The 27,606-nt window shown below is 22.8% G+C and overlaps 5 protein-coding genes across 5 annotated transcripts; 3 read left to right on the top strand and 2 right to left on the bottom strand.

The window, feature by feature from the left end:
• Positions 1-8,746: 8,746 nt before the first annotated feature.
• Positions 8,747-14,232, top strand: Phum_PHUM369850 (uncharacterized protein; the record flags this gene model as incomplete). Its single annotated transcript, XM_002428161.1, has 13 exons — positions 8,747-9,040; positions 9,133-9,985; positions 10,567-10,671; positions 11,669-11,853; positions 11,954-12,024; positions 12,113-12,330; positions 12,386-12,538; positions 12,630-12,766; positions 12,847-13,033; positions 13,174-13,251; positions 13,321-13,607; positions 13,702-13,826; positions 13,899-14,232. The coding sequence occupies 13 exons, from the start codon at positions 8,747-8,749 to the stop codon at positions 14,230-14,232; spliced, it is 3,027 nt and encodes a 1,008-aa protein (XP_002428206.1).
• A 1,009-nt stretch (positions 14,233-15,241) lies between these two features.
• Phum_PHUM369840 (uncharacterized protein) lies at positions 15,242-19,029 on the bottom strand (the record flags this gene model as incomplete). Its single annotated transcript, XM_002428160.1, has 11 exons — positions 15,242-15,433; positions 15,707-15,805; positions 15,900-16,101; positions 16,178-16,367; positions 16,464-16,670; positions 17,318-17,397; positions 17,506-17,675; positions 17,760-17,889; positions 18,092-18,347; positions 18,665-18,891; positions 19,007-19,029. The coding sequence occupies 11 exons, from the start codon at positions 19,027-19,029 to the stop codon at positions 15,242-15,244; spliced, it is 1,776 nt and encodes a 591-aa protein (XP_002428205.1).
• A 187-nt stretch (positions 19,030-19,216) lies between these two features.
• Phum_PHUM369830 (uncharacterized protein) lies at positions 19,217-21,048 on the top strand (the record flags this gene model as incomplete). The annotated part of the gene is made up of 6 exons (XM_002428159.1): positions 19,217-19,270; positions 19,416-19,512; positions 19,790-19,992; positions 20,073-20,201; positions 20,281-20,448; positions 20,542-21,048. The coding sequence occupies 6 exons, from the start codon at positions 19,217-19,219 to the stop codon at positions 21,046-21,048; spliced, it is 1,158 nt and encodes a 385-aa protein (XP_002428204.1).
• A 1,615-nt stretch (positions 21,049-22,663) lies between these two features.
• On the bottom strand, positions 22,664-25,077 carry Phum_PHUM369820 (uncharacterized protein; the record flags this gene model as incomplete). The annotated part of the gene is made up of 7 exons (XM_002428158.1): positions 22,664-22,759; positions 22,839-23,042; positions 23,125-23,192; positions 23,274-23,315; positions 23,546-23,565; positions 24,205-24,313; positions 24,654-25,077. The coding sequence occupies 7 exons, from the start codon at positions 25,075-25,077 to the stop codon at positions 22,664-22,666; spliced, it is 963 nt and encodes a 320-aa protein (XP_002428203.1).
• A 290-nt stretch (positions 25,078-25,367) lies between these two features.
• Positions 25,368-27,428, top strand: Phum_PHUM369810 (RAB6-interacting protein, putative; the record flags this gene model as incomplete). Its single annotated transcript, XM_002428157.1, has 4 exons — positions 25,368-25,442; positions 25,589-25,750; positions 25,915-26,099; positions 26,183-27,428. 4 exons carry the CDS (start codon positions 25,368-25,370, stop codon positions 27,426-27,428), a joined length of 1,668 nt encoding a protein of 555 aa, XP_002428202.1.
• Between the last annotated feature and the right edge of the window lie 178 nt (positions 27,429-27,606).

Below are 27,606 nucleotides of genomic sequence, written 5' to 3'. Positions count from 1 at the left end.
TCGTGTCGAAGAATTGAACGATGGTAAAAAAGCCTTGGAAGATGCTTTTCAGGTATACATTCAATGTTAATCAGCAACATAAACGTATTTCGACTGCAGGAACCTGGTTTTTCAATTGTTTTATTAGATTCGTATATGTTGAAGGTCGTTATTATTATTAATTCATTTGTCGCAGAATCTTTCAACTCTTACTAAATTAATTATCTATCGTGTAAATGCTAACAATGTCATTCATATTTATATCGTTTTTAATTAAAGGAAATTATAAACATTTTGATTTGAATTTTTTTAGGATTATTGTAAAAATCATTATAGAGTTACTATTATACCTGAAGAAATAATACCAGATAATAAACAGGATGAATTGCCGAAAATAAAATCTACAGATGCATGCGATATAAAAAATAACAGATTTATCGATTTATATACGATCCTTCATGAAAAATTAATTAATTACGTATGTTATTAAATCCTTTTTACATAAATAAAAAAAATCAATTAATTCATAAATAATTTTTAAATTAATAGGTTCCCAAATGTAAGAAAAAAATATGGAAAAAATATTATTAAATAATTTCACAGGAAAAATATCAATCGTATGAAAGGAAATGGCGACATTAAAAAATAATTTATAAAGTTTTAATTTTTTTATTTATTTATTTATTGAAATTTATTATTTTTTAAAATTTTATTATAATTATGTATATGTGTATATAAAAACTATAATTATTATTTTCAAATTTATTTAAAAAATAATTTTAGTTTAAATTATTTTAATTAATTTTTAAAAAATTGACGTTCATTTTAAATTTAAACGTTTTGCGTATGTAAAACAACCGAATTTGAGGTTTAAAAAAAATTTTTTTTTTTATATAAGAAAGAAAACTTTTTTTAAGATTTGATTTTATTGTTTAAAAAGAAAAAAAAATCATCAGATCAACAACAACAACAACAACGACAACAACAATAATGAATAAATTAATATCAAATATGACTTTTTTTTTTAAAAGTTAATTAACACGATTCTCTCATCTACGATCGTATTTACGGTTGACATTTTATTTAAATAAAATAATAATAATAATAATAATAATAATCATGCGAATGCATAAAATTTTAAAAAATAAAGAGTTGAAAAAAAAGAAAAAAAAATTTTTTTTTTTTTTTGATTTCACCATCGAATCATCAAGTTGGTGTCAGAAAAATGTTTCACTCATGCCATTAATAATGATATTATTATTATTATTATTATTATTATTATTATTATTATTATTATTTTAATAATAACTACTGGTTTTACTACTTTATTTCACGAATCTTTATTTATTATATTTATATTTAAAAAAAAAAAAATTAATAAATAATATACGATTATAAAGTTTTATTACGTCAGTTATAATTTAGGTAGTGACATTAATAAAAAAAATAAAAATTAATTATTTTAATAAATTAGAATAACATTTTATTAAATTTTTATTATTAATAATTTTAATTTATTATATTGATAAATAATCGAGCACTTTAAAAAAAAAAATAATAATAATAATTTATCGAATTATTCGAAAGCGATAAATATTTTTTATAAAAAAATGTACGCCGCCATTTTATTTTTATTTTTCGCCAATTTTTTACTACGGTAATTAATTATTAAACATTTTTATCATTATTATTATTATTTATGAATTAATAAAAATTAATAACCTCGCAAAAAAAAAAAAAATTATAGAAGATGTGAAAATAATTTTCACACTTTCTTTATTATATCTATTTATTATTATTATTTTTAATAACATAATTATTATTATTATTAAAAATCGTTAATTGATAATAATAAATTAATATTTAAGGAATTTTATTACTTATTCAAGTTTTTTTTTTTGGTATAGATAATAATGATAATGTTTAAAAATTTTTTTACTCTATGCATCATCAAATTTATTTATTTATTTATTTAAATAAAATTAACGTAATTTTTCTATTAATTAATTGAAATAAAATTTTAAAATATGGAAAAAATAATAAATTCGATGGTGCATTATTAATAATTATTTTTCTTTATTTAAAGATAAAAATTAAATTTAATTAATTAATAAATAAATAAGTAATTATAATAAGGAAAAGATAGCATGACGATATATATATATACGTATAAATACATACACAAGTTCAAATTGTGATAATTTCAAGGTCAAATTTTCTTATCAATCAAATTTTTAATAAAAATAAGTTTTTAACTAAAATTTTATAGGAAAAAATAATTTTAAAAATTATTAGTATGGTCGTATTTTACTTTTTGCCCTCACAATATATACCGTAACGAACCTTGTCGTTCATTGACCTATTCACTGGGGGAGGGGAGGGGAATTCATAATTATATATATATTAATATAAATTTAATATAATCAAATTCGTCTTCTTATTATCACTTTTTTTTTTTTTTGTAAAACGTTTTAATTGTGTTTTTATTATAAATGCATATAATAATAATTTTCGTTTGTTAACCTGAAAAGTAATAAAAAGTGTAATTTTATGGTTTTTTTTATTATATATTCGTGTTAAATTATTATTATTATTATTATTATTATTATTATTATTATTATTATTATTATTTAAAAATAAAAAAAGTGATTAACCTTGAAGTTACAAAAAAAAAAAAAAAAAAAAAAAATTCGAGATATTTTTTTTTTGTTACTGCCATAACCCCTCTAAATTCATGTTCCAGGTTTCTTTTTTTTATGACTAACATTATTATTATTATTATTATTATTATTATTATTATTATTATTATTATTACTACTACTATAAATTTTAAATTATATTTGTATAAAATTATTATTTACTATATGCATAAAAAATTTAAACTTTGTGTTTAATAAAATAAATAAATAAATCTTTATTAATTTTATGGATTTTATATTTGATTGATTGTGAGGTTTTTAATTAAAAATTTTTTTATTGATTATTATTGATTATTGATTATTGATTATTGATTTTTTTAATATTATTATAAATTTTTTTTTTTTTTTTTTTTTTTTTTAACCAACAACAGTTTTATACTCAGCTATATAGCTGTCAACCTTGATGAATATCAAACAAGTGTTTTTATATATTGTGTTTGTCTTAACACAAGGTCACTTTTTTTTTTTTTTTCAAAAAACACAAAAACATATTTTTCAATGTTTTTTTTTTTTTTTTGTTATTTGTATTTATTTATTAATATTATTATTATTAATAAACAAAATAAAAAATTAATTTATTACATAAAATTATTATTAAAAATTATATATACTAAAGGAAATAATTTCATATTTTGAATATTTTTTTTTTTTTTAATTTTCAATAGAAATTCATCAGTTTTTAAATTTCTTATTAAAAATAATAATAATAATAATAATAAAACTTATTTGCATCCATGTAATTGAATTTTATTAAATAAATTTTATAAAAAAAATAATATTATTGTAGAAAATTATATTTCATGTATTTTTTAAATGAATTGATATTAAAATATTAGTTTTATTAAAATTTTATTATTATTTATGTATGTTTGACATGATTATTATTTGTCACATTTATGTAACTTTAATTAAAGTTAAAAATGTTCTGAACAATTTTAATAAAAAATTTTTTTTTCAGGTAAAAGCTTTTAAGTGTGAAACTTTTATTATTATTATTTTTTTTTTTTTTTGGTTTTATTGGTGATATGATCGCTCATCATTTTTATATAATTATTCAACATCACACAAACATGTATATGACGTTTATTATTATTATTATTATTAATTTGTAATAGGAAAGGAATCCATCTTTTATTAATTATTAATAATAATCCATCAGATATTATATTTTTTATATCGTTATACGATTTGAGTTAATAAATTTTTTTTTTTAATAAAAACTTGTGCTAAAAAAAAAAATTTTATTTTTGGCGGGAAATTAATTTTACTCGGTTTAACGTTTTCAACTTAATCATTTTCATTTAAATGCATATTATCATCATCAATATCATTATTTTTTTTTTTTTAATTTTCATAATAAAAAATCATTTACATTTAATTAATGTATATATGTATATATATATATTTTTTAATTTATCATTTATTAAAATGATTTTTTATTTAAAAAGAAAAAAATTAATTTAATGACGTCATTTATTTATTTATTTTTTAATTTAAAAATCGTGAAACACAAATCTCTTATTTAATTTAAATTTAAATTTTTTACATATATACATATATATTTAATAATTTGTGTCACTATATATTATTATTATTATTATTTTATATCAAATTATTTAGTTTTGGTTATTTAAAAAAAAAAAAAAAATTTATTTTATTTATTTCAAAATTCTAATAATACGAACAATTGTTAATCTTTAGCATCTTGTACCATTATTTAAAAATTATTATTATTATTATTATTATTATTATTATTATTATTATTATTATTATTATTATTATTAATTCAACCTATTAAATAACTAAAATTCTATCGATTAATTAATTAAAATTAAAATTTTTATTAGTCCCGTGAGGAAATAATAATAAAAAAAAAAAAATTTTAAATGGCAAAATAAAAATTTAATTATTGATTTTATCGATTTTAAATTTTATTTATAGTAAATCGATTGTTATTATTAATATTATTATTATTATTATTATTGTTGTTGTTGTTGTTGTTATATCGGTTATGGATTATATAATAAATTTTAAAAAAAATTTTTTTTTCTCACAATTTTGAGTTAAAATCAATGATGGGGGGGTTTGACAAATTTTAAAAAATTTCCAGTGAAAACAAATTGTAGACTTTATTATTATATTATTATTATTATTATTATTATTATTATTATTATTATTATTATTAGTATTAGTATTATTATTATTAATTACTTTTCTAAAATTACTTGTCTAAAATTTAAATTTGTGTTTAAAATATTTAGTTATACTTTTTTTCTTTTATTGTTTGTGCATGTTAGTGTTTACTGACACTTTTTTTAAATAAAATTAATTAATAAAAATTTATTAAGTTTGTTTGGTTATTAATAATAAATAAACTTTTTTTTTTTTTTAATATTGTTTACATATAAGTGCAACATTGTATTTTTTTTTTTTTTTACCATCACCACAATTATTCTCTGCATTCATTTTTATAATTGAAATTTGTTGTATTAAATTAATTTCAAATGTAATTTCTAATGGTTTTTAATTTATTTATTTATTTAAATGCATTTATTAATAATAATAATTTTTTTTTACCATTTAAATGTTTATATTTAACTCTACTGCATAACAAGTCTTTTTATCCCAAGAAAAAAAATTTTTTTTTTTTTTTTTTTTTTTTTTTTCCAAGGCCATCTTGTTTTTATTAGTTAAACATAAAATGAGAGAGAGAGAGAGAATCAAAGTGCTATAAAATCTAACCCACTTGACTTAAACATTAAGGCATGCTATAAACTTATATTAAACAAAGAAAGAAAGAAAAGAGGGTTAGATAGGTAAGTTTACTTTGGTTATTCCAATAAAAAAAAAAAAAAAAAAAAATTTGTGAACCATTTTTAAAAAATTTAACCCCAAAACAACTCAGTTAAAAATATTATGGTTAATCACAATCAAATAAAAAACAAACTTAAATTCAAATGAATTTCAATCATTTTTTGTTGTAGTTTGTTGTTTGTCGGTTAATTGAAAAGATGCAACATATTATCATATCATAAATTATTACTTTTAATTAATTTTAAAAAAAAAATAATTACATGACAATCGTAAAAAAATTTTACTTCAACGCCATTTTGTTTTTTCTTTCATTTTAAGAGAATTCAATAAAAATTTGTTTTTTTTTTGTTAGAATTTATTTATTTTTTATCACAATTAAATAATATTATAAAAGACAATAAAAAGGGGTGCAATTATTATGGCAGTTTGAAAACAAAAAAAAAAACGTTTTTTTTTTCAAAACATATGTTTTTACATATGAATGTAAATTAAAAAAATTTTTGTTATAAATGTTATTTTAATTAGTACTTGAAAGCAAAAAAAAAAAACCGTCCTTGATTCTGTTTTTTTTTTTTTTTTATAAACAAAATAATTTTATTATTATTAAACCTTTTAAAATTAAAAAAATAAAATGAATAAATTAAATTTCCCCCGCCCCTCCCTCCTTGTTTAAAAAATTGTTAATAAATCTTTCACGAATCGAATATAGTAGTAATTAATTATTACATGACGTTGTTTTAATTGTAAAAAAAAATGTTTTTTACCGGGAGTATTGATTTTATGTAAACGGCCATTTTGTTTTTTAATATTTTATAATAATTTTAAATAAGATAATTTTTTTTTTAATATGCAATAATATCTTTATTATTATACATTAAAAAACAATTAAATGTTTATTATTAAAAACGTTGTGATAAATTAATTTTGCACAAATTAATTTTTTTTAGTGCAAAAAAAAAAAAATTTGATAAATTTAAATATTGTTCATATAATTCAGTACCGTAACTATGTTTTTTTTTAATAAATAATCAATATTTTCATTTCAGGTAAATTTTTAATTGATTTTATGTATTTAATAATATTTTAAATTGATGTTACTTTTAAAATACTTAAGTTACATGTGCGTTGTTGTTAATTTGATAAAAAAATTCATAACTTTTATGGATGCTGAAACTTTTTAAGTTTGTTTAAGTTGTTTTGTTTTTTTAAATTTGCATCTTTAGGATAAAGTAGAACAGAAATGAAAATCCAGTTTGAATTTTATTAAATTTTTTAAAATTAAATCTTTTTTTTCAAGGAGTAAAAAGGTTCTACGACAGATAAATAAACCTGAATTTATATAGGATATCAAATAATGACAAGCTTCCATATTTTTTTTTTTTTTTTTTACAATGTAAGTTGAATTTACGTTACCATAATAACTTGATTAAAAAATTAATTTTTTTATATTTTGAATTAAACAAGAAATAAATCGTGACTGGAATCATTCGGTCGTTAGACTTGATGCATTTATTTTGCTGAATTTTAGATAATTTCAAATTCTAGCAGGCTGTGGAATTATGTTGGCAATTAGGTTGGCAAAAAGGAAAAAATTTTATTTGTTACTCTCAGAGTAATTTTTAAAATTACTTTTACATTTACTCGGATAAATTGTATCATATTTTATTTATAAGTAATTATATTAACCTTTTGTTAACAAACTATTCCGTCATGAACTTTGCTGCAGGCAAGCTTTTATCCATTTTTTTTAATGTTATGGCTTAGATGTGCTGCCACTACTGTATTACATTTGAATATGGACTCTTTTTATTAAAATTTAAATTTTATACTGTTTTACAGTTTTAGTTTTTAAAATAAATAGAATGAAGATAATATAATTGCAATTACAGGTACATTTTACTGTAAAAATACATACAGAAAATATACTGTACATTATTTATACAGAAATTATATATTTATTGATTTAGTGACGTTTTAAATAAGAAAAATTTATTTAAAATAATAACATTTATTTTCTAAACATTCGTTAGCGATAGGAAATTTTTTTTTATTTTTAAAAAAGATTATTACTATTGAAAAGGAAAAAATATAAAGTAGAAGAAAACATCGTAAAATAAACATAAAAAAAAACTGAAATTATGTAAAAATAACGATGAATAAATAGAAATAAATTAAAACGAATTTAAAAAAAAAAGAAATGTTTGTATTAGGCCTATAAAGTTACGTCACTGTTTTTGCTTAGTTTTAGACAGAAACCAAAAATCTACAAAAAGTTATCATTATATTCTGGCATAGAATCTAACGTTATTGATATTATACAGACGAAGTTGGTCGAATATATACGATCAATTCCGAATTACAGTCGCCGATACGTTGAATCTTGTAGTTTTTACATTTTTTTTGTCTGTATACCAATGACGCCATTTTGTCGTTGATATGTAGTATTTAATTTTAAATATATTTATGTATTACAGTGGTATTTGTTTGAAATTTTAATTTTTTATTATAATATTTTTTTATAAATTGTAAATTTATGAAATTTATTTGTATTCATTACAATCTCTACAACGAATTATCAATTTCGGGGAGCCGCCAATTTGTTTGATAATTTTTTTTTTCACTTCAGGCAAGTGAAGTTATTCATTTATAAAATGACACGATGATGGATAAAAATGTTTTTGATTATTATTTAAAAATTAATTTTCATTTAAATAATGTGTGTCGTGAATTTTTAAAAAGATTATTTAAGATAAATAAATTTGACGGCTTATATAAACAATCGTCTGTATTCTTAATGGTTTCTTCTTATATATTCGTTTTAATTTCAAAAAGTCAAAAGAATTGATAACACAATGGCAATTATTTTAATAATTAATAATAAACTTTTACAAGTATAATAACTTTATAATTAAATTTTATTGTTAGTTATTTATTTCTAATTATTTTTTTTAAAAAAAAAAAAAAAAACTTTGTCTATTTTTCATTTTTCTCTTGATAGTTTTTGTAAAATAAAAATTTTTTGGAATGCAAACAAAATTAATTACATCTCATCATTTGTTAAAATTATTTTTTATCAATTTTGAAAAAGGATTCTGTTGTATTTTTCTTTTTAAAAAATTTTATTAAAGTTAAGCTAGCCAATTAAAAATTCTTAATGAAATGTAATTTTTGTTTTTTTTTTTTATTTTAGACAAAGAAAATTTTGAAGAATATCGGGCCAAATATCTAAAAAATCAGGATGTTTGGGAATCACCATGAATATTTCGGCCAAATCTGACTCGGGTGTTTCACTTGTTTGTGAAGCATGTGGTCATCTTCAATTTCCAAACTACTTTTCATTTTTAGATCATCACTTTTTTCATGTCAGGCAACCTGTTGTTAGCCTTGTAAAGCTCAGCTCAACTTTACTTACAAAGCTTCAGCAGAAAAGTTATAAAATTAATAGTGGTGTTGCTAGAAGATCGAAAAATTTCAGTCATGTTCCTCCTTTAAAAATATCTGTGGTCAAACAGCAAGGAGCCAAACACTTTCAAGTTATACAAAAAGAGGTTTGGAAATATATGTATATAAATTTTTTTAAAATTTACTTTTGTGTTTATTTTATTATAAATTACTTTTTAATTTTTAGAATTGCTCAAAGAAAAACAAAACGCCTAAAATTGAATTTGAAAGTAATGGAGAAAACGCATGCAAAAAAGATGAAAGTCGAGAAAATAGTGGAATAACAGAAGTGGAGGAAACAAGCCTTTTACAGCGCTTCGGCGCCAATGTTTCTGTTAGTCGTAAAAGGCAAACCTTTTCTCAGGCATTAACCAAATCCAACTTACATGGACAGGAAAACGAAAAGGAAGAATTAGATTTTTCCGAATTGAAAATCGATGATCAAAAAGGAATACTTTTTGACCGTTTGAGCGGAACCGTACCTAAAACCAAGAATAATTTAAATGAAAATTTAGAAACGAATCAGTCGACAGGAGACACATCACCCATTTCGACCAAAAAGAAAAAACCGTTAAATTTGATACACTTGAAAAAATTGAAAAATCAAGAGTATGAATTTTCCATTAATGGTAAAACTAAAGAGAATACAATTGTTAATTTTCTACCAGAAAATGGTAAAAAAGTATCAAAAAGTAAACGTTCAAAATCTTTAGATAATCACGATGATGTAGAAATGAAAAATAGTTGCATAAATCAATTTTGTCAAGTGAAATATGATGATGAGGATAATAGTGTGCAAGTGTGCAATGAAAATAATTCTCTTTATTGTGACCAAAAAAAGGTTGTGAAGAAAGTGAAAAGTTTATACCGGGAAAAGAAAAACAATAGGTTTTCCAAGAGAAATTCATTAGACGAAACAAGTTTAGGAGGGAAAAATTTGGCATTAAAAGAACAACCTGATGAAGAAGAAAACGTTTCCAGAGAGACCGGAATTGATATTCTAGAAAGATTGACGAAAAATTTAAATAACGCAGTCAGAGAAGAAAATTCCGGTAAGGAAAATTATTTTTAATTGCTACCAACTTAATTTTTTTTTTTTTTTAAATTTTGGTAAATGTGTGTGTGAATGGAATGAATGAATGACATTTCAATTGTCCATAGTAATTCAAAAAGGCATATTCGAAAGTTTTTATAACCAAGTTAAAATCATTAGATTATTATTCATGTTGAAATTGATATAAATATTTGTTTTTATTAGATAAAATGAATATAGTATTTATTTTTATAGATTTGCCCTCGAAATTGTCTTTAACGTTTTTAAATTTTATAAAAAAAAAAAAAAAAACAAGTTATTTAATTTGAAGTAGTTACTCAATGTAAAAAAGAAGTTTTTTTTTTTTTTTTTTTACAGACTAAACATTTTACATACTGACACTTTTCAATCATTTGTTTATTTTATTATTATTAATCAAAAAAAAAAAAATTACGATTTACGGTTTTTTTTTTTTGGGGGGGGGGAGACGATTTGCTTGTAAAAATGTCTTTGATGAATTTTCCAAAATTATTTTTACTTATTTACTTTCTACGAAAATATAACTTTAACTATAGCAAACTTTTCTTCTTATTTTCGCAGCCAATATTGAACAAAGGGAAAATTTAAATTTTTTAAAAAAAATGGGGGAACCCAAAATAGGGTCTAATTCGTGTGATTTTGAAGACAAGCAATCGAATTTACCTGGTAAGGAAAATCCATCCGGGTTTACATAGAAAAAAATTTTTTTTTTTATCTCAATTACTATATTATATTATTACCGTAATTAATGCTGGCTTTAAAAAAATAATTAAAAAATCGTCTGTGAAAACGAATGAAAATTATAATTTTTAACTTGCATGGGGTATATATATATCCTAATATTGTCTACGAATTTTAAAAATAATAAAAAATTTTAAAAATGCTTTGAAATCGGTGAGAGAATATTTATTTTTATTCGCCAATAATGTCTAAAAAATTTTTAACAAATAAAAATAATAAAAAAAAAAATTATTTATTTATGTGGATTTTCAAGTAGTCAGATTTGATTCGAACGAAATTATTTAAAAAAAATCGATCGTTATTAAATTAGATAATCGAAATATGTCATAAATATATATATATAAATTTATATTATTATTATTATTAATTATTTCGAATGAAAAAAAAAAAAAAAAAAAAAAAAAATTTTAATTATATTTATTTCCTTGTCGGTTGAGTTTTATTTAATTTAATTTAATTTAATTTTTTTATTTATTTATTTGTAAATTGTCATTTTAAAAAATTTACATACATTTAAGAATTTTTTTTTTTAAATTGCATTTATTAAAGGAAAGGGGGGTAATAATAATAATAATAATAATAATAATAATATTAACGAAATTTATTTTTACTTTTTTATTATTTTTTCGTCCTAAGAAAATTGAATTAATTTTATAAAGTATGCAAATATATAATATATATAAATTCATTTTTATTTAAATTTTTTTTATGATTTATTAATTGGAAAATTCGAAATCGATATTATAATTAATGATTTAGAAGATTATTTGATGAATGGATTAAATAATTAATGGAAAATGATGATTCGATTAAAAAAAAAAAAAAAATAATTAATTGGGGTGGAAAGGTTTTCACTAACTTGAAAAAAATTTTTTTTTTTTTAAAAATGTAATTTTTGTATTTTTTTTTTTTTTTTACACAGCTTTTCAATCTGAAGGGAAAAATGGAAGCAAAGAAGGAAAATGTCGCATCAATAATGAAATACCTTCGTCCGTGTCATCATCATCATCATCATGTGTAAATTTAAATGGCGAAAATGATAACATCGATTATAATAATATGAATTCAAATTCCGATGAAAATGAATCTTTTATACAGTCGGAAAATGTAAGATGGAAAGCACTGACGGAAAAGAAAAAAAAAAAAAATTTTTTTTTGTTTCAAATTCAATTTTGTTGATGGGGGATTTTTTTTATTTTTGTTACAGATTTGTGAAAAAAACACCCCGAATCCTCCTGAAAATGGAGCCTTTTCCAATTTGAGTAACGAAGACGAAAGGTCGGTAAAGGTTTTAAAATGTATTAAATTATCCAGCACGATGATGACATGGTTCTTAAAAAAAAGCCTATTTTTTTTTTTTTTTTAGCTTACATCAAGAAGAACAGCCAAATTTATTTTGGCCAAATAATCTCGATGGAGGACAACAACAACAACAACAGAATGCGATGATGACGGAAGAAAATTCAACACAAGATGGCGAAACGACAAGTTCTAACTTTTTACACAATTTTTTGAGCGATCATCAATCGCAAGAAAATTCCGAATTCATATCATTGGATCGACTGGGACAAAGTGAGTTAAAAGGTAATTTATTATAATGGAAGGCTTAATGATAATAATAATAATAATTTTTTTTCAGCTCAACCTTACGATTTAAATAGTAACGATATGCATGCACCCGTGGAACAATTGTCACAGCAAGTTCAAAGGATACCAAATCCTCCTTCTCAAGTAAACGTCATATCACAACATCACTTGCAATCTTCCCAACAACAATCTCAACATCACGGAGGTAATCTTTAACAAAAATTATTATTATTATTATTATTGTCATTGTTTTGTAATTGTGTCTTAATTAAAAAAAATTGTAAATCGACTTGCAGGTGTTTCACTCTCTCCTCAACACATATCACCTCAGCAGCAAAACTCTTACGATGCGTTAGGACACATGCAAACGGCGATTCCGCCGCCGCCACTTTATCAAGCTTTTAATATTTACAATCAAAATTATTCGCCGCAGGTTGGTTACTACTCATAACCATTAAAAAAAAAAATAATAATAATAATAATAATAATAATTTATTTTATTTATAATTTCAGGCAATTCAACAAATGCCCAGACCGCCCATGTTGCAACCCCGACCACAAATTCAAGGAAAACCTTTTCAGCCTTTAGGAGTACCACGTCAAAGAGGAAGAGGTGTCAAAAGAAATGTTGCAAGACTGTCTTCATCGCAAGAAATGTCACCGCCTAAACACAAACGACGTATGGATCCGCCTTTGCAGGGTATAAATCGAGAGAGAGAGAGAGAGAGAGAGAGAGAGAGAATTAATTAATAAAAAAAAATTTTTTTTGGATAATTATTCATTTTAAAACAAATTTTTTTTTTTTAGCGAGGCCCCAAGTACAAAATTCAACTGTTAAAGTGCCAAATAGCATAACCGTAACTCATCATAAAAATCCGGTTGAAGCGAGTAAAGTGGCTGACGTACTTGCATCCCGAGGTGAATAAAAAAATTTAAAAAAAAAAAATTATTTTTAAAAAATATTTATTTATGTATGTTATTTATTAGTGAAAAATAGTTATGCGATATATTCTTTATCAGGGATCACTGTCACTCCGGCCGTTGGACGTCAAACCAATCAAGGATCCAGATCTCAACCGAAAAATACGAGTCAATCCCCTGTACTCAATATTGGCTCCGGTGTATCCATAACTTCAGCTAGCCAGTGTAAAAATTCTGGAAATTTTGCCGTGCCTGGACCCAGGCGTAATTCTTTAATTGTCAATCATAACGTCGAGAGACCAGAACGATGCACGACAGTAGATTTGACAAAAGATGACGATTTTCCCAAAGTAGTATGTTAAAATAAAACAAAATTATTTAGAGATAATGATGATTATTTCGATGCATTTTATCATTGGACGATGGTTTTTTTTTTTTTTTTAAAAGGTTCCTCGTACGAATTCTAATGTGAAACCAGGTCGATTTAATTGCAAGCAGTGCGGAAAACATTACACGACGTCAACAGCTTTAGAAAGTCATAAAGCGACTCATCGGTCCTCATTACCTTTCAGGTTGTTACATTTAAAAAAAAAAAATTAATAAAAATGTCGGGAAAACTTTATTGAATATTTGAATGTTTTCAGGTGCAATAAATGCACGGCTCAATATCAGACTTCAGCTCAATTACAACAGCACAAAAACAGTTCGCACAAAGTCAAGCAATCATCTCCCGATTTAGCAATTCCAATAGTGGATCTCAATAATCCCGGGTCGCGAGATCAATTGTTAAAATGTGGGATTTTCAATTTTATACCACTTTCTCAACTTCAGAGTAACAACGGGGGATATTTTGGTGTTCCGATCATTCAGTTAGATACGGCCAAAGAAAAAGTTTTTTCAAGTTTAAGTTCTCTCGGAGCGGGGAACATATTCGTTTTGGGAAAAATGAAAGCACTCACTCCGCAATACAGCAAATAACTTTTAACTTTTTTTTTTTTTTTTTTTATTCAATTATTACCGAAGGTTAAAAACGCAGTTACAGTATTGTTTTACTTTCTCTCTCTCTCTCTCTCTAAAACCGTTAAATACAGTATAAATGCGTTAATATTTTAAATTAAAATTAATGGTTGGCCAATTCGTGTAAAAATTTTGTTATGTAAATTACTGTCTAATGTATAAAATGTAATTAAGTAATATTTTTTTAGTCTAAGCTAGAATCCAAATGGGAAAAAAATAAGAATAAAAAAAAATTTAAATTTGTAAATTGTCAATATATATATAAATGAAATTGTAATTTTTTTAAAATGAAAACACCCCCCCCCACACACACACACACACACACACACCGCGGAGTATCGCAGATCGATCGTTTTTATTTAATTTTTTTTTTTTTTTATTAATAATAATGATAACTGAACAGGTAATGAAATTCCAATGAATAAATTGTACAAAATAAAATGAATGATTTATAAAAAAGAGAATAATTTTTTTCTTTTTTTTGTTTTTTTTATACATTTGATCTCTTACGGATATTTTAAAAGAAAAGGAAAAAGGAAAAAAATTTATTATTATTATTTTTTTTTTTTTTATAAATAAATATTTTATTGTTATCGAGTTATTAAATATTTTTTTTTTTTATTATTTTATCTACAATAATTTAATTGTAAATTATAATAAATTAAGCTTTAAATTGTAATTTTATTGAATTTTTTTTTTGTTTAAAATAATCATTGTTTTAATTTATAATTGTTTAAACGTTTTTATTATTATTATTATTATTAAACTCAATCATTTAAAAAATCCACATGGGGAAAAAAAAAAAAAAAATTTTTTTTCTTTTGTTCAAAACTAATACATTTGTATTTTGGTAAAGAAAAAAAAAAAAAAAAAAAAAAACAAAAAATTTATTTGTAAAAGACAGACAACAATTTATTATCCAGATTATTAATCAAAATTTACATATTTTTTTAAATTTAATACATATAATTCAAGTATCGTAATAAAAATTAATATCATTATCAATTTTTCCCGGATGAATAATTTCTACTTCTACAACTGAATTCCCTGTACTTATTGCAATGTTTGGTATTTTCTCCACATTCGTTTTAAAACGTGGTACTTTTTTACAAAGTGCAAAACTCATAACGCATCCAGGTAATCCATTTAAATGTGCAAGAACCTGCTCAATTCAATTTTAATTATAAATTTTTTTCATTTTTTTTTTTTTTGAAATACAAACAAAAAAAATAAATAAATAAAACTAACTTGTAAATTTCTCATATTAATTATTTTAAATGTGTGTTGATAAAATCCACCGACTCCAATCATAACAGGGGATATAAATTTACTACAATAAATCTAATAGAAAAAATCAAATTAAATAAATTATTATTATTATTATTGTTTTAAATTTCAGGATTTTAATAATAATAATAATAATAATAATTCTTACAAAAGAACCAGATTTTTTGTGTTCTTTCAACATTTTACCAGTGTTATAATCATAAATTTGAATCGGGGATTCCCAAGTACCGGATATACCGCATAAAACCTAAAATTAATCAAATTTTTTTTTTTTTTTTTTTTTTTTTAAATGGGATTTTTTAATTTCCGGTAAAAATTTAACCGACAAAAATTTTCCTTACTAATTTTCCATCTTCCGTCACGTGCAAAGCGTCACCGTACATGGTGATACCTTCTATGTTTCTTATTGCATAAGGAGCTCTTACATCCCAAAATTGTAACATGTTATCAATTCCACCTGATATTAATTCAAATTGATTTCTAGGATGGAAAACTGCCGAACAAACACTGTCGGAATGTCCTTTCTTACATCCTTTAATACCGCTAAAATTTTTCCAGTAATGTTTATTTAAAACGTGTCCGACTCAAATATTTAAAAAAGAAGGAGATAAGGGAATACCTGGATGCCAAAACTCTTTCGGCAACCCTTCTCTCCTCATCGTAAATATTAACTTTAAAATCGTTTCCAACGGTAACAAATTTATTTGACCTGGGATGATAATTCAAACTGTACAAATGACGATTTTCCTTAAGGGTGAATAAAACTTTTTTTATATTAACGTCCCATAATTTAATATGTCCGCTCAAATCTAAAAAAAAAACGGTTGTTCTTTCATTTTAAAGAGTTTATTAAATGTTCACATTTAACTTGATTAACTAACTCTTGCACATTTAATAAAACTTACAACCGGCTAAAAATGTTTTATTGTAACCTCCTTTGGGAGATGATTTGATTTTTAAATCGGTACATGGTTCCCCCGTTTGAGTTATATCGAAATCCGTTAAAACAACGGGTGAAGAACTGTCATTTTCAAATAAAAGAATGGTACCATCTTCTTGTCCTACAATTAATGCTTTAAGGTCATCCGTGTAAGTAACCGTTGTACTCCCTTCTGAACAAGTACTAAAATAATTATTATATCAATTAACCTTTTTTTTTTTTTATTAAAAAATATTTTACGGTTTCAATATGGTTGATTATCACATATTGAACATAAATATAATAATAATAATAATAATAATTTAAATTTTGATTTTTTCTATGCAGGTATTACATGAAACTTACTATTCTTTAATTACTTTGACATTCGATGTAAAATTTACATTGTGTAGTAAACTAAAATTGTTCGATATAACAGATTCTGTAAGCGAAACATAATCCATAATTAATTTTTAAAATTTTAATTCATTTTTTTTTTTTTCCTATAAAAATTTTGTATCAATTCCAAAAAAATACTAATTTATTTTGATGATCCAAATTGACAGTTTATAAACATTTTAAACAATTATTTCCCTCGAAAAAAAAATTTTTCCCTTTTTGACACCATTTTTTTTTTTTTTTTTTTTTACTTTGAAAAAAGCTTCGATTCTATTCGTAAATCAAATTTTATTTTTGTAATATAAAAAAAATTATACAACAAATATATATATATAGAAATAAACTTACTATTATCGAATGAATTTAAAACAAATAAATATAATCCTTATTTTTTCATTTAGAAAAAATCATTAAGTGTTTGTTTTAATGTTATCCCTTCACTTTCGACCCAGGATAAATAATAATGTATTTTTTTTGAAAGAATTCGTAATTGGCTAACGGTTAAAGGGATATCAGTAAACCTGAAAAAAAAAGTAGTATTTGTTTTAGTATAAAAATATTGGAAAAATAATATGTGGGATTTACACATGTTAAATTGCATATCATTGAATAACAATAAATAAAAATACCTTTTTAAATATGAAAACTTTTTGTCTTTTAAAACTTTAATGGCATTCTCAATGGTCAATACTATGTCACTCAAAGCAGCTTTTATATAGTAATGTAAATCATTGGTGAGTTTATCAGCCAAAATAATTTTAAGATCTTCATTAATAAGATTTCTATCATATTGTGCACACTTAAACCATTTACACTAAAAATTGTAAATAAATTTAGAATTGTAAACAAATTTTAAATAAAATGTAAATTTTACCTTTGAAACATCTTCCTCAAAATACATAAATGCTTCTATTGAATTATTAAAAACAGAATTGGTTCTTAATGCTGCAGATAAAGCGATAAGTGTAGAAACTGATTCTATCGGCATTTCCTTGTGATAGGATTTAAACCATCTAATGGTGCAAACATAAGATGCTAATATATTTAATAAAATAAAAGGAATTTTTTCAGATGGTTTTTTTTTCTATAAGTAAAATAAAAAAACAAAAATTTTAAAACTTGTGTTGTTTAAATACTAATTTAAGCATAATACTTATGTTATTTAAAAAAAAAAAAAAAAAACTAACAGTTAAAGTTGATAGCTCTGTAATAGACGATATCACTGGAGGGTATGAACTTTGATCATTTATATTATCATTATCACACTCTTGAATCAGAACTTTTTTCTTCAAAGATATCCACCAAGGGTCACTATCAGGAATTAGATTAAGTATATTTCCAGATGCTATTACTTTTCTAAATTCTCTTTTCTCTTCGGAAGTTAATTTTGTCCATACATTTTCATCGTCATCAAGATTTACATTTTCCATTCTAGTAGCCAGATCGTTACTGCAGGTTGAGTCATCAGAATCTATTATTTAAAACAAACAATGAATTTATTACTTATTAATAATATTTATTAAATATTAAACATCTATGCTAAAAGTGTTAAAAATTTTTTAGGTTTAAAATAATAATTTTTTAAGCCTATTATTGTTTATAAATTCTTTAACTTCAAGGTAAAACAAAAAAAAGCAATAAGTTAAAAACAATATTATAACTGTATGAAAAAAAATATTAAAACTTAATAGATTTACACAAATAGCTATGGATTTATTTAATTTACAGCCCAAATCTTTTTTCTCTGTAATATTTTATTAACTATCAAAAAAAAAAAAAAAACTTTACCCAAACTTTCATCTGATTGATGATGTATTTGAGAAGCTTTAAGTATATCTAGAATTTTTTTCTTGTCGTGTGATGAATCATTACTGCAATTTTTTAATTCTTCTTCTACCCATTTTTTATAAAAAACTTCGGAACATTCATTGTGCTTTTCTGATTGATAACAATTTAATGAACAGTAAAATACTTGGCAATTGGGACACGAATATTTGGCATTGTTGATTTGACAACTACATTAAGAAATAAAAAAGTTTAGTTTATGTTGCAGTATGGTTTAAAATATACAAAATTAAATTATATTTTGCAAAAATACAACATGAAAAAAAAAAAAAAAATTATAGTTACATTTGGCACAAACGATTATCCATTTCGAGGTGAAAATTTAAATTGTGCACCATTTACAGTATTTATTCTTATTCCACGACAGTAAATGAAACAAGTTCGCCTCCATTTCTGAGGCCTATTGTTATTAATCCGGTCATATTAGATTTTACTGCTTATTTCTATCAATTTTCTTGTTTAAATTTGTTTAATTGGAACTTCAAAATTACTGAAATGCTTACGGATACATTAAAAAGAAAATTATTTCATAGAAAACAAAAAATGAAGGTAAGTCACTACGTCAACATTAATTTTACCTCTAATGGGATTACTGGTAAAAAAATTTTTCCAATTGAAATATTTTTTAATAATGATACTAAATTTTTTTTTTAACAACCTGGAATTTAATTGTTTTACAATTTATTTTTTTCAGAATTTTGTTAATCACGAAGAATATATTGCTCGCATTGCTAAATCATTGTATTACGTTCATGTACCCCTTTCAGATTGCACAAGTTTACCAGTTACAGGTAAGTTAAATTTGAAATTGAACACCGTAACGTATTACTGATAAAAAATTTTATTCATGGTTTTTTTAAACTTTATTTTAAAATTTTATTATTCAAGTCGGCATGTTATCACAGTATTGGATATATTAATCTTACAAATGAGTCATCGTTTCATTTTCCACTAAAATTATAAGATAATTAATGTATTGTTTAAAAAATTCAGAAAATAATTTCAGTGAAAACAAATTATATTGAAAATATTTATAATTTTAATTATTGAAAATTATTTTTGTTTTAGAATTAGCAGCTGAAATTTTTTCTCAGGCAAATAAATTTAGTTTAAATCGACTTGACATTGAAAAGGCTGCTTACTACACAAGAAATGGATGTGTTTCACCTAGTTTATTGGTTCTTGCTCTTTTATATTTAGAAAGGTTAAAAACTTGTAACCCAAAATATCTGACTAAAGTTTCTCCTACAGAATTGTTTCTTATTTCATTGGTAGGTAATTATTTTAAAACTGTTAATAAAAAAAAGGTTTAAAAACATTTAATGAAATTCTATTTTTTTTTTAAACTCAGGTTGTAGGATCAAAATTTTTGCAAGACAATGGAGAAGATGATGTACTCTGCAACACAGATTGGGCTGATTTGACTGGATTAAGCACTCAGGAAGTTAATAAGGCTGAAAAAGAATTTTTAAATGCTATAGTAAGTTTTTTTTTTTACTTTTTAAGGCATTCCTATAACTTAAAATATTTAATTATTATTATTATTATTATTATTTTAGAATTGGAAAGTTTTTGTTAGTGAAGAAGAATTTTGGAATAAGTTTAATTCGTTAGAATCTAAAGTAAAACTTCAGCAGGGAAGTAAAAGAGGATGGTTTACTTACAGTGAATTGAATACACTTTTACAGTTAATCGATTTATCAAACCTTGTTCAATGTTTGTGGCATGTAAGATTACTTTAAATTATTAAAAAAACATTGATGAAAAATAAGAGTTTGAATTTGAATTTGATATATCATGCATTGCTTTAATTTTTTTAGGTTACATCTGCTTGTATGCTCAGTTACACGGCAAGTATTCTTGCTTTGGTTGGTTCTGCACTCATTGTTAGCCATATACCTGGTTTAGAATTAAAGCCGAAACTCACCACGCCTGAAGTTAAAGAATGGAATAACACATCACTACCTGGTCAGACACACAGTCCTATTATTTATTCTGAAAGAACCGAAGATGCAAAAAATTTAACAACTGTAATACCTAGAGTTTATTTTAATATTAGAGAATCGGAATTTTTAAATTTATCTCGAAACATACCTTGTAAAACTTGTTACAAAGATAAGGATTTGAATATTTGGAACAAATGGTATTCATATTTATTGCCAACTAATATTATAGATGCTGAATATTTTAATTTTGAAAAGAAGGAATTGAAATCAGGTTTATTATTTACTCAAAACTTTAATATGTGGATTTGGCCCGAGTACATAAAAAAATTTTTCATAAAAGAGCCAACTCCAAGAGGTTTTCACTTTATATCAAGCTTTTAATAGATGAAATCTAATTAAACATTATGCCTTAAAGTAAAAACATTTATTTATTATTTTTTTTTTTCTAATCTTTGAATTTCAAATTAATTTATTAAATAAATTACAAAATTTTATTTGCAATTTTTTTTTTTTTTTTTTTTAAATGGGGCCAAATATAAATTTTTATTTGGTTTAAATATATAAATTAAAAATCAAAAAAAAAAAAAAAAAATTTAATAATAATATTATTAGTTACATTAACAAAATATTGTTTAAAAAAAAAAGAAATTTATTTTTATATGGCTAATGGAACTAATTTAAGGTTTGATGGGTTCATTTTTGCTTTATCATAATTATTAATTATTGTTAATTTTTTGTAACAATACTTTTTTTGGTTTTAATTTTAATTTTCAATAAAAATAATTTTTCTTATAACTCAAATTTAAAACTTTGATTTTATTCGATTAATCAATTACTCCATTTACAAGTTTAAAAATTTGAATATTTTAGTTTAATTCGATGAGTTAAGAGTAACCCATAGTATTTATAAAAATAAATTCTTTAATAAATTTTTATAAAGTATAAAATTGAATGAATTTTTTATTATTTTTTTTTAATATTATAATTAAACGTTACATCTTCAATAAAAAGTAATAAGAATATTATAAGACATTAAGGGAAAAAAAAGAAATGTCAGAAACTTGTCGACAAAACTTTTCATAAACATAATAAAAAAATTTCAATCAATTATGCTAATCATGTAAACCTTTAAAACTCAGTCAGATTTAAAAAAAAAAAGAAAATTTATTAGAAAAATAATTAATTTTTTCTTTTTGTTAAACAAATACAATCAATGATGTTGATACTAAATACTAATAATGAGTATAAATGACTAGTAACAGAATAAATAATAATAATAATAATTAATATTTTAAAATAGGTAACATATATTTCATTTGTTATTTACATTTATTATAAATAAAATTTTAAAACGAAAATACTTTTTATTATAATAATAATATTTCATAAAAATCAAATAATTAAATTAACAATAATACTTAAAGAAATAAAACAGATTTATATATGTATAATATATATACAGAAACAAAATTGAAGAAAAACACGTGATTAAAAATGTTAACGATTACGTTTAAAAAAACGAAAAAAAAAATTCAAATTTAATAAGATAACGTCTCATTCTCTAAAAATCCAATTAATTTAACTTATTTTAAAACATGACAAACTCTAAAAAAAAAAAAATAAACTTATAAATTATTTCACTCAAAATTACATTGTCCAAGTTAGATAAAGTCAAATAAATAAAATAAAAATAAAATACAATATTTATAAATAGAAATATCAAAGTTAGATTGAAAATTTATTAATATTATTGTAACTTTACGATCCTTGTGAGTTTCGATTAGAAAAAAAAAAAAAAAAATTCTTTTTAAATTAGGTTAAATGTACATAAAAACAAGATGGATACACAGTGACACAGAGACAATATTGTTATACATGATTTTAAGAAAATTTTTAGATTTACAGAATAGATTTAAGAAAAAAATCTTATTTATAATATATATTTAAAACTATTTAAAAGCAAAATATGTATGAATCCTTTTTTTATCGAATACTTTTAAACTTTTTCCTTTTTTTTCCCATCATCTTTACTAATAAATAAAAGAGGTAACATTCCCAATAAACATCCTACAATTATTCCCATGGCTCTACCCTGAAAAATTTACAAAAAAAAAAAAAAGTAAATTGATAATTGTTACATTAGGTAAATTTTTAAAAAAAATTTCACTCACCAAATTGGCTGCTCTCCTAGCAGGTTTCATATCTAATTGAATAGGAGATAAATTAGGAGGTTTTAAACCGACTTTTGAAGCAGCTAATTCGACATACCAAGCAGAACCAATTCCCATGACATCAGAAATAGTGTTACCTAAAGCTGCAGCAGCCATTGTCGAAATGGTAACTAATGATCCTAATGTTTCATCGATGTAATCACCCTAAAAATACATTATTGACTTTTTTACTTCAAAAATAAATTTCAATATTTTTCAATATAGTTACTTAAATGAAAAAACTCACAGCAACAATCATAACAAAATTATCTAAAAATCCAAAACCAACAAAGGGAACTGCATTGAATATAGCAACTGAAAAACAAAAAAATGTTTGATAATAAAAAAAAAAATTATTATTTCAGGAAATTTTATTAAAAATTGATTTGAACAAACCTCTCATAAGTTGTTGACCTGTTGGTAGTGGAACCTTTTCAGCTAAAATAAAAAAAAAAAGAAAAAACTATTGAAAAAACAATTTTTTTTTTTTTTTTTTATTCAACGATTGAAAGTTTTAAATTTAAATATAATTTATTTATTATAAAATAAATTAATTCAGGTAATAAATTATTATTGAGTTAAGAAATTAGCTAATTTTATATTTAGCTTTAATTTAAAATAAAAGTAAAAAGAAAATCATGCAAAGGTGCCTAAACCAATAGTAAAACTCAAAAAACAATTTTTCAAACTTTTTAAAATTATCGTTACTGTGCCATCAATGTCATACACTGCAAAAAATATTCTGCAAAATATTATTATTATCGATAAAAAAAATAAAATAACAATAGAAAAGGTTATTATTTAAACATGCATTAGCTTAAATTTTGATATAAATGTAATAACAGTTGTAGGATTTGAATGCACATATTTATTTAACAATGAATTTATTTTACTCTAATTTAAACTAACTTTGAAGTTTTTCGATGATGTCATCAACCTTTTGTGAAGAATGAAATTTAAATTTGCCAGCTGTAAGCGTGCAAATAAAAAAATTTTTTTCAACTTAGTTAAACTACTAATAAATTTCATTTACTTAAAATAAACAATTTTTTTTTTTTTTATTTATATATTATATACAGTAATTATATCTTATTTCTAGAAATTTTTTAAAATTATTTAAAATCAATTTAAATACAAATTTTAAATCAATAAAAAAAAAAAAAAAAAAACTAAAATATGCATATATGATGACTTTTTAAAAATTTGATTCACCATCACCAATTCAATAATTAAGGCAACATGCAGCAATTTATTAGCAGTCAGCGGTTGAGTTACTTTGCTGCAGAATTACTTTATTTAATAAGGCCTACCATATTTTTTTTTTAACCAGTCTTCTGGCAAATGGCAATATGATCCTGTTGGATCAACATCTCCAAGAGTAGGAAGCTTACTAGGTCTTCCAAATTTTGACCTCCATCTAGTAGCTGCAAGTTGACCTAATATATTTTTTTAAATAGGGACATGTATTATTATCTTTTTTTTACTATCACTTATAATCATCAAAAATGACATTTAAGAAAATAACAATTGCAAGAGAATACTCTAGAATAATTTAAAAAAAAAAAAAAAAATTAACTTGATTGTAGATGAAAATTTTTTTACAACTTAATACAATCGCATAATATCTTTTTTATGCTCAATAACAGCTTGTAAATATAGAAAAATATTTTTAACAATTTTACAAAAAAACATTGAAAATTAATATTAAAAACCAATATTTGAATAGTATATAAACCTTATTTATTCTTATAAAATACAAGTAATAGTTGATTGTACCTTCATATTCAGCTTTTACTTGATTTGAATTGTACTCTTGTAAAGCTGACAACAAAGCTTTTCTTTCATCTTCAGTCAAACGAAGAATAAGATCATCAGCTTGAGTCTTTGTTAGGGGTGCATCTTCTTTACCAATGCTTCCAATATTACATCTTTGAGTAAAATACAGGTTTTTTTTTAAAAGTTTACTTTTACAAAAATTTAACGATTTTGCACAATGACTTAATGAATAGCACTGCCTGTAGGTAGTTTTCTCTGATTTAATCAAATTAAGACTTTCAATAATTGACAGAGGTTTAACGGCCGGCTTATAGTTACTAACATAATGTTTTCTTCTAACACTGCGAATGGGTAAAGTAATAAATTTCTCAGTTATTGTAATTAATTGTTTTTTCTGATGTGATACTAAACAGTAATAAATCATTCTCACACATTAAAAATTTTTTTTCATTTTTAAAAATATTTGGATTGTGTTTACCTTGATGAATAGTGGCCCTAAAAAATTTTTACTAATCATACAATATGATAAGTTTACAAGTTGTCAATTTAAAAAAAAATATTTTTTTTTTAGCATGATTAGTACGAACGCTTAGAAGAAACTAATTTTAATTGTATTGAATAAGTTGCGTTGTGATTTTTTTTCTGGGACCAGTAAATATTATAAATAAAATTTTTACTTCTTTAAAATTTGAAATAAGGTATCACATTTGAAATATGAGTGTCAAAAGTAAAAATTCAGTTAATAAAAAAGATAAAAAGGGAAAAAAAGAAAAGAAGAAAAAAATGGAGGTTTGTATTTATTAAATTTCAATACTGTTTCTGAAAATTGTAATGTTTAAAATACTGTTTATCTTCATCATTTTCTTTATATATAATTACTTAAAAAAGAACATATGTAAATACCATAATAAATTATTATTAAAATTACTTTTTAGGAATCAGAAGATGAAATTGAAAGCAGTGAAGAAGAACTAGATTTGACTAAAGAATGCCATCCAATCGGATATTACATACATGATAGAGCCGAAATGATAAATCAAATGTTTTCAGTTATAAAAGGAAATAAATTAAAGGCAATGTTGCCCCCTATTCTGAAGGTGCATTATTTTTTATTTTAAATAAAATATATTATTTGTAAACATTTTAAAAATATTTCTGTAGTAAAATTACATTAAAGGGTTTTAGATGATATGATAGTATAGCTGATCTCTCTCACGATTTGCTGTAAATTATTACAAGAATTAATTAATTTTTTTTTCAGGATTCTGATCTGGATCAGTTAAAACTAAAGTGTCTTGATCAGCTGTTAGGTATGTCTGAAAAAAGAATCACATGTATCCTTGAGGGAGGTTTATTAGATACATCTTCTGAATCTGAGGTAGCTGAATCTAATGAATATGATAGCGATAAAAATCATAGATCATCATCAGTTTCCAGTTCTGATGGGTAATTTTTTTGCATTACACTATTTAAAAAGTTAAAAATTTTGAATTTAAATGTATAATACAAAAAAAAATTAATTGCTTTAGGTCTGATGATTCTCATGAATATAACAGCAACAATACTACAAATAAGTATAGAAAACGAAAAAATGAATCGGTTGAGTCGAAGACAATAAAACAAGCCAAAACAAATGAAGAAAATGGTCCTGTTGAACAAGGGAAAACTTTATTGGAAATTTTAGAGCTTGAAATGAGAGCAAGAGCAATAAGAGCTTTATTAAAACAGAGTGGTAGTGATAAAGAAAATGAACAAGGACATGAAACGATTAACCCTGACGACTTGAAAAATGGCGTGAAAGAAACGACAGATGAAATTGTAGATTTGACAGGATGCGAAGATGAAGATTTGGCCACATCTTCCAAAAAAGAGACTTTTGAAAACAATGATTTAGATGAAAAATTAGAACAATCTAAAAATAATAAAAAAGTTATTAAAACAGAAAATGATAAATCAAAAAGACTACAAGCAGAATTGGAACTAAGAAATAAGTTGTTTAAAAGAAAAATTTACAGAACAAGACAGCAAAGAATGGAAAATGAAGAAGAAAAAATTAATGAAAATAGCGATGAAAATAGTGAAATTAAAAAAAAAGAAATTGAATGTCCTAGTGTAAAAATTAAAGAAGAACCTGTTGAAGTAACTGAAATATTAGTAGAAGATCCTGAGGAAGGAGAAATAAGTACTAGTGAGGATGAGTATCCTGTTGAAATTAAACAAGAAAAATTGCAGCCAGAAAGTTTTGAAATGTTAGAGCAGCAGAACAGTTTCGAATCGAAAATAGATGAAAATTCAGAAAGAGTAACTGCTATAGATAATGGTACTTTTGTTAATAATTGTAATTTAGAATATCCACCAGAAATTGTTCAAGAAAATGTTGAGGGTGATAAGTCAGAAGAAGTTTTAACAACGACCTCAGATGTAGTTTCCCAAAATAATAACAAAGAAACTGATTCTAAAAATCCTGATGATTGTACACCTAACAAAGAAGAAAATACTGAATCTGAAAGTGTTCCAGAAGAAACGTCCTGGCGTCATCGATGGCTTCAAAAAGATGGTGTCCAAAAATTGGTAAAATCAAGTAAAATATTTGCCAAAGTTAAAAAACGTATAGCCGAAAAAAGTCACAAAGCAAAAGAAGAAACTATTACTACTCAAGAAATTAATTCTTGTAAAAATAATAATAAAGTAGAGGTCATCGAAGGTAGTATTGAGGAATATGAAAAACTTTTAGGTAAAACTCAAGAACAAAAAAAAGATTCATCTGTTACTTAAATGGATGTAGTAGTGATAAGTTCAGGAAAAACTTAAAAATAATAATAAAATTTTATAAAAATATTTTATAAATAAACAGTTTTCGTTAGCTTTAATCATTTAGAATTGCCTGTCCTCTTTGTAGTAATTACTTTTAACAAAAAAAAAAAACAAAAATTGAAAAAAATTTTTTTTTTTT

This window comes from Pediculus humanus, genomic scaffold (genome assembly GCF_000006295.1).
Source record: "Pediculus humanus corporis 1103172107801 genomic scaffold, whole genome shotgun sequence".
Classification (NCBI taxonomy): domain Eukaryota; kingdom Metazoa; phylum Arthropoda; class Insecta; order Psocodea; family Pediculidae; genus Pediculus; species Pediculus humanus.
This window is presented reverse-complemented; position numbering and strand designations above follow the sequence as displayed.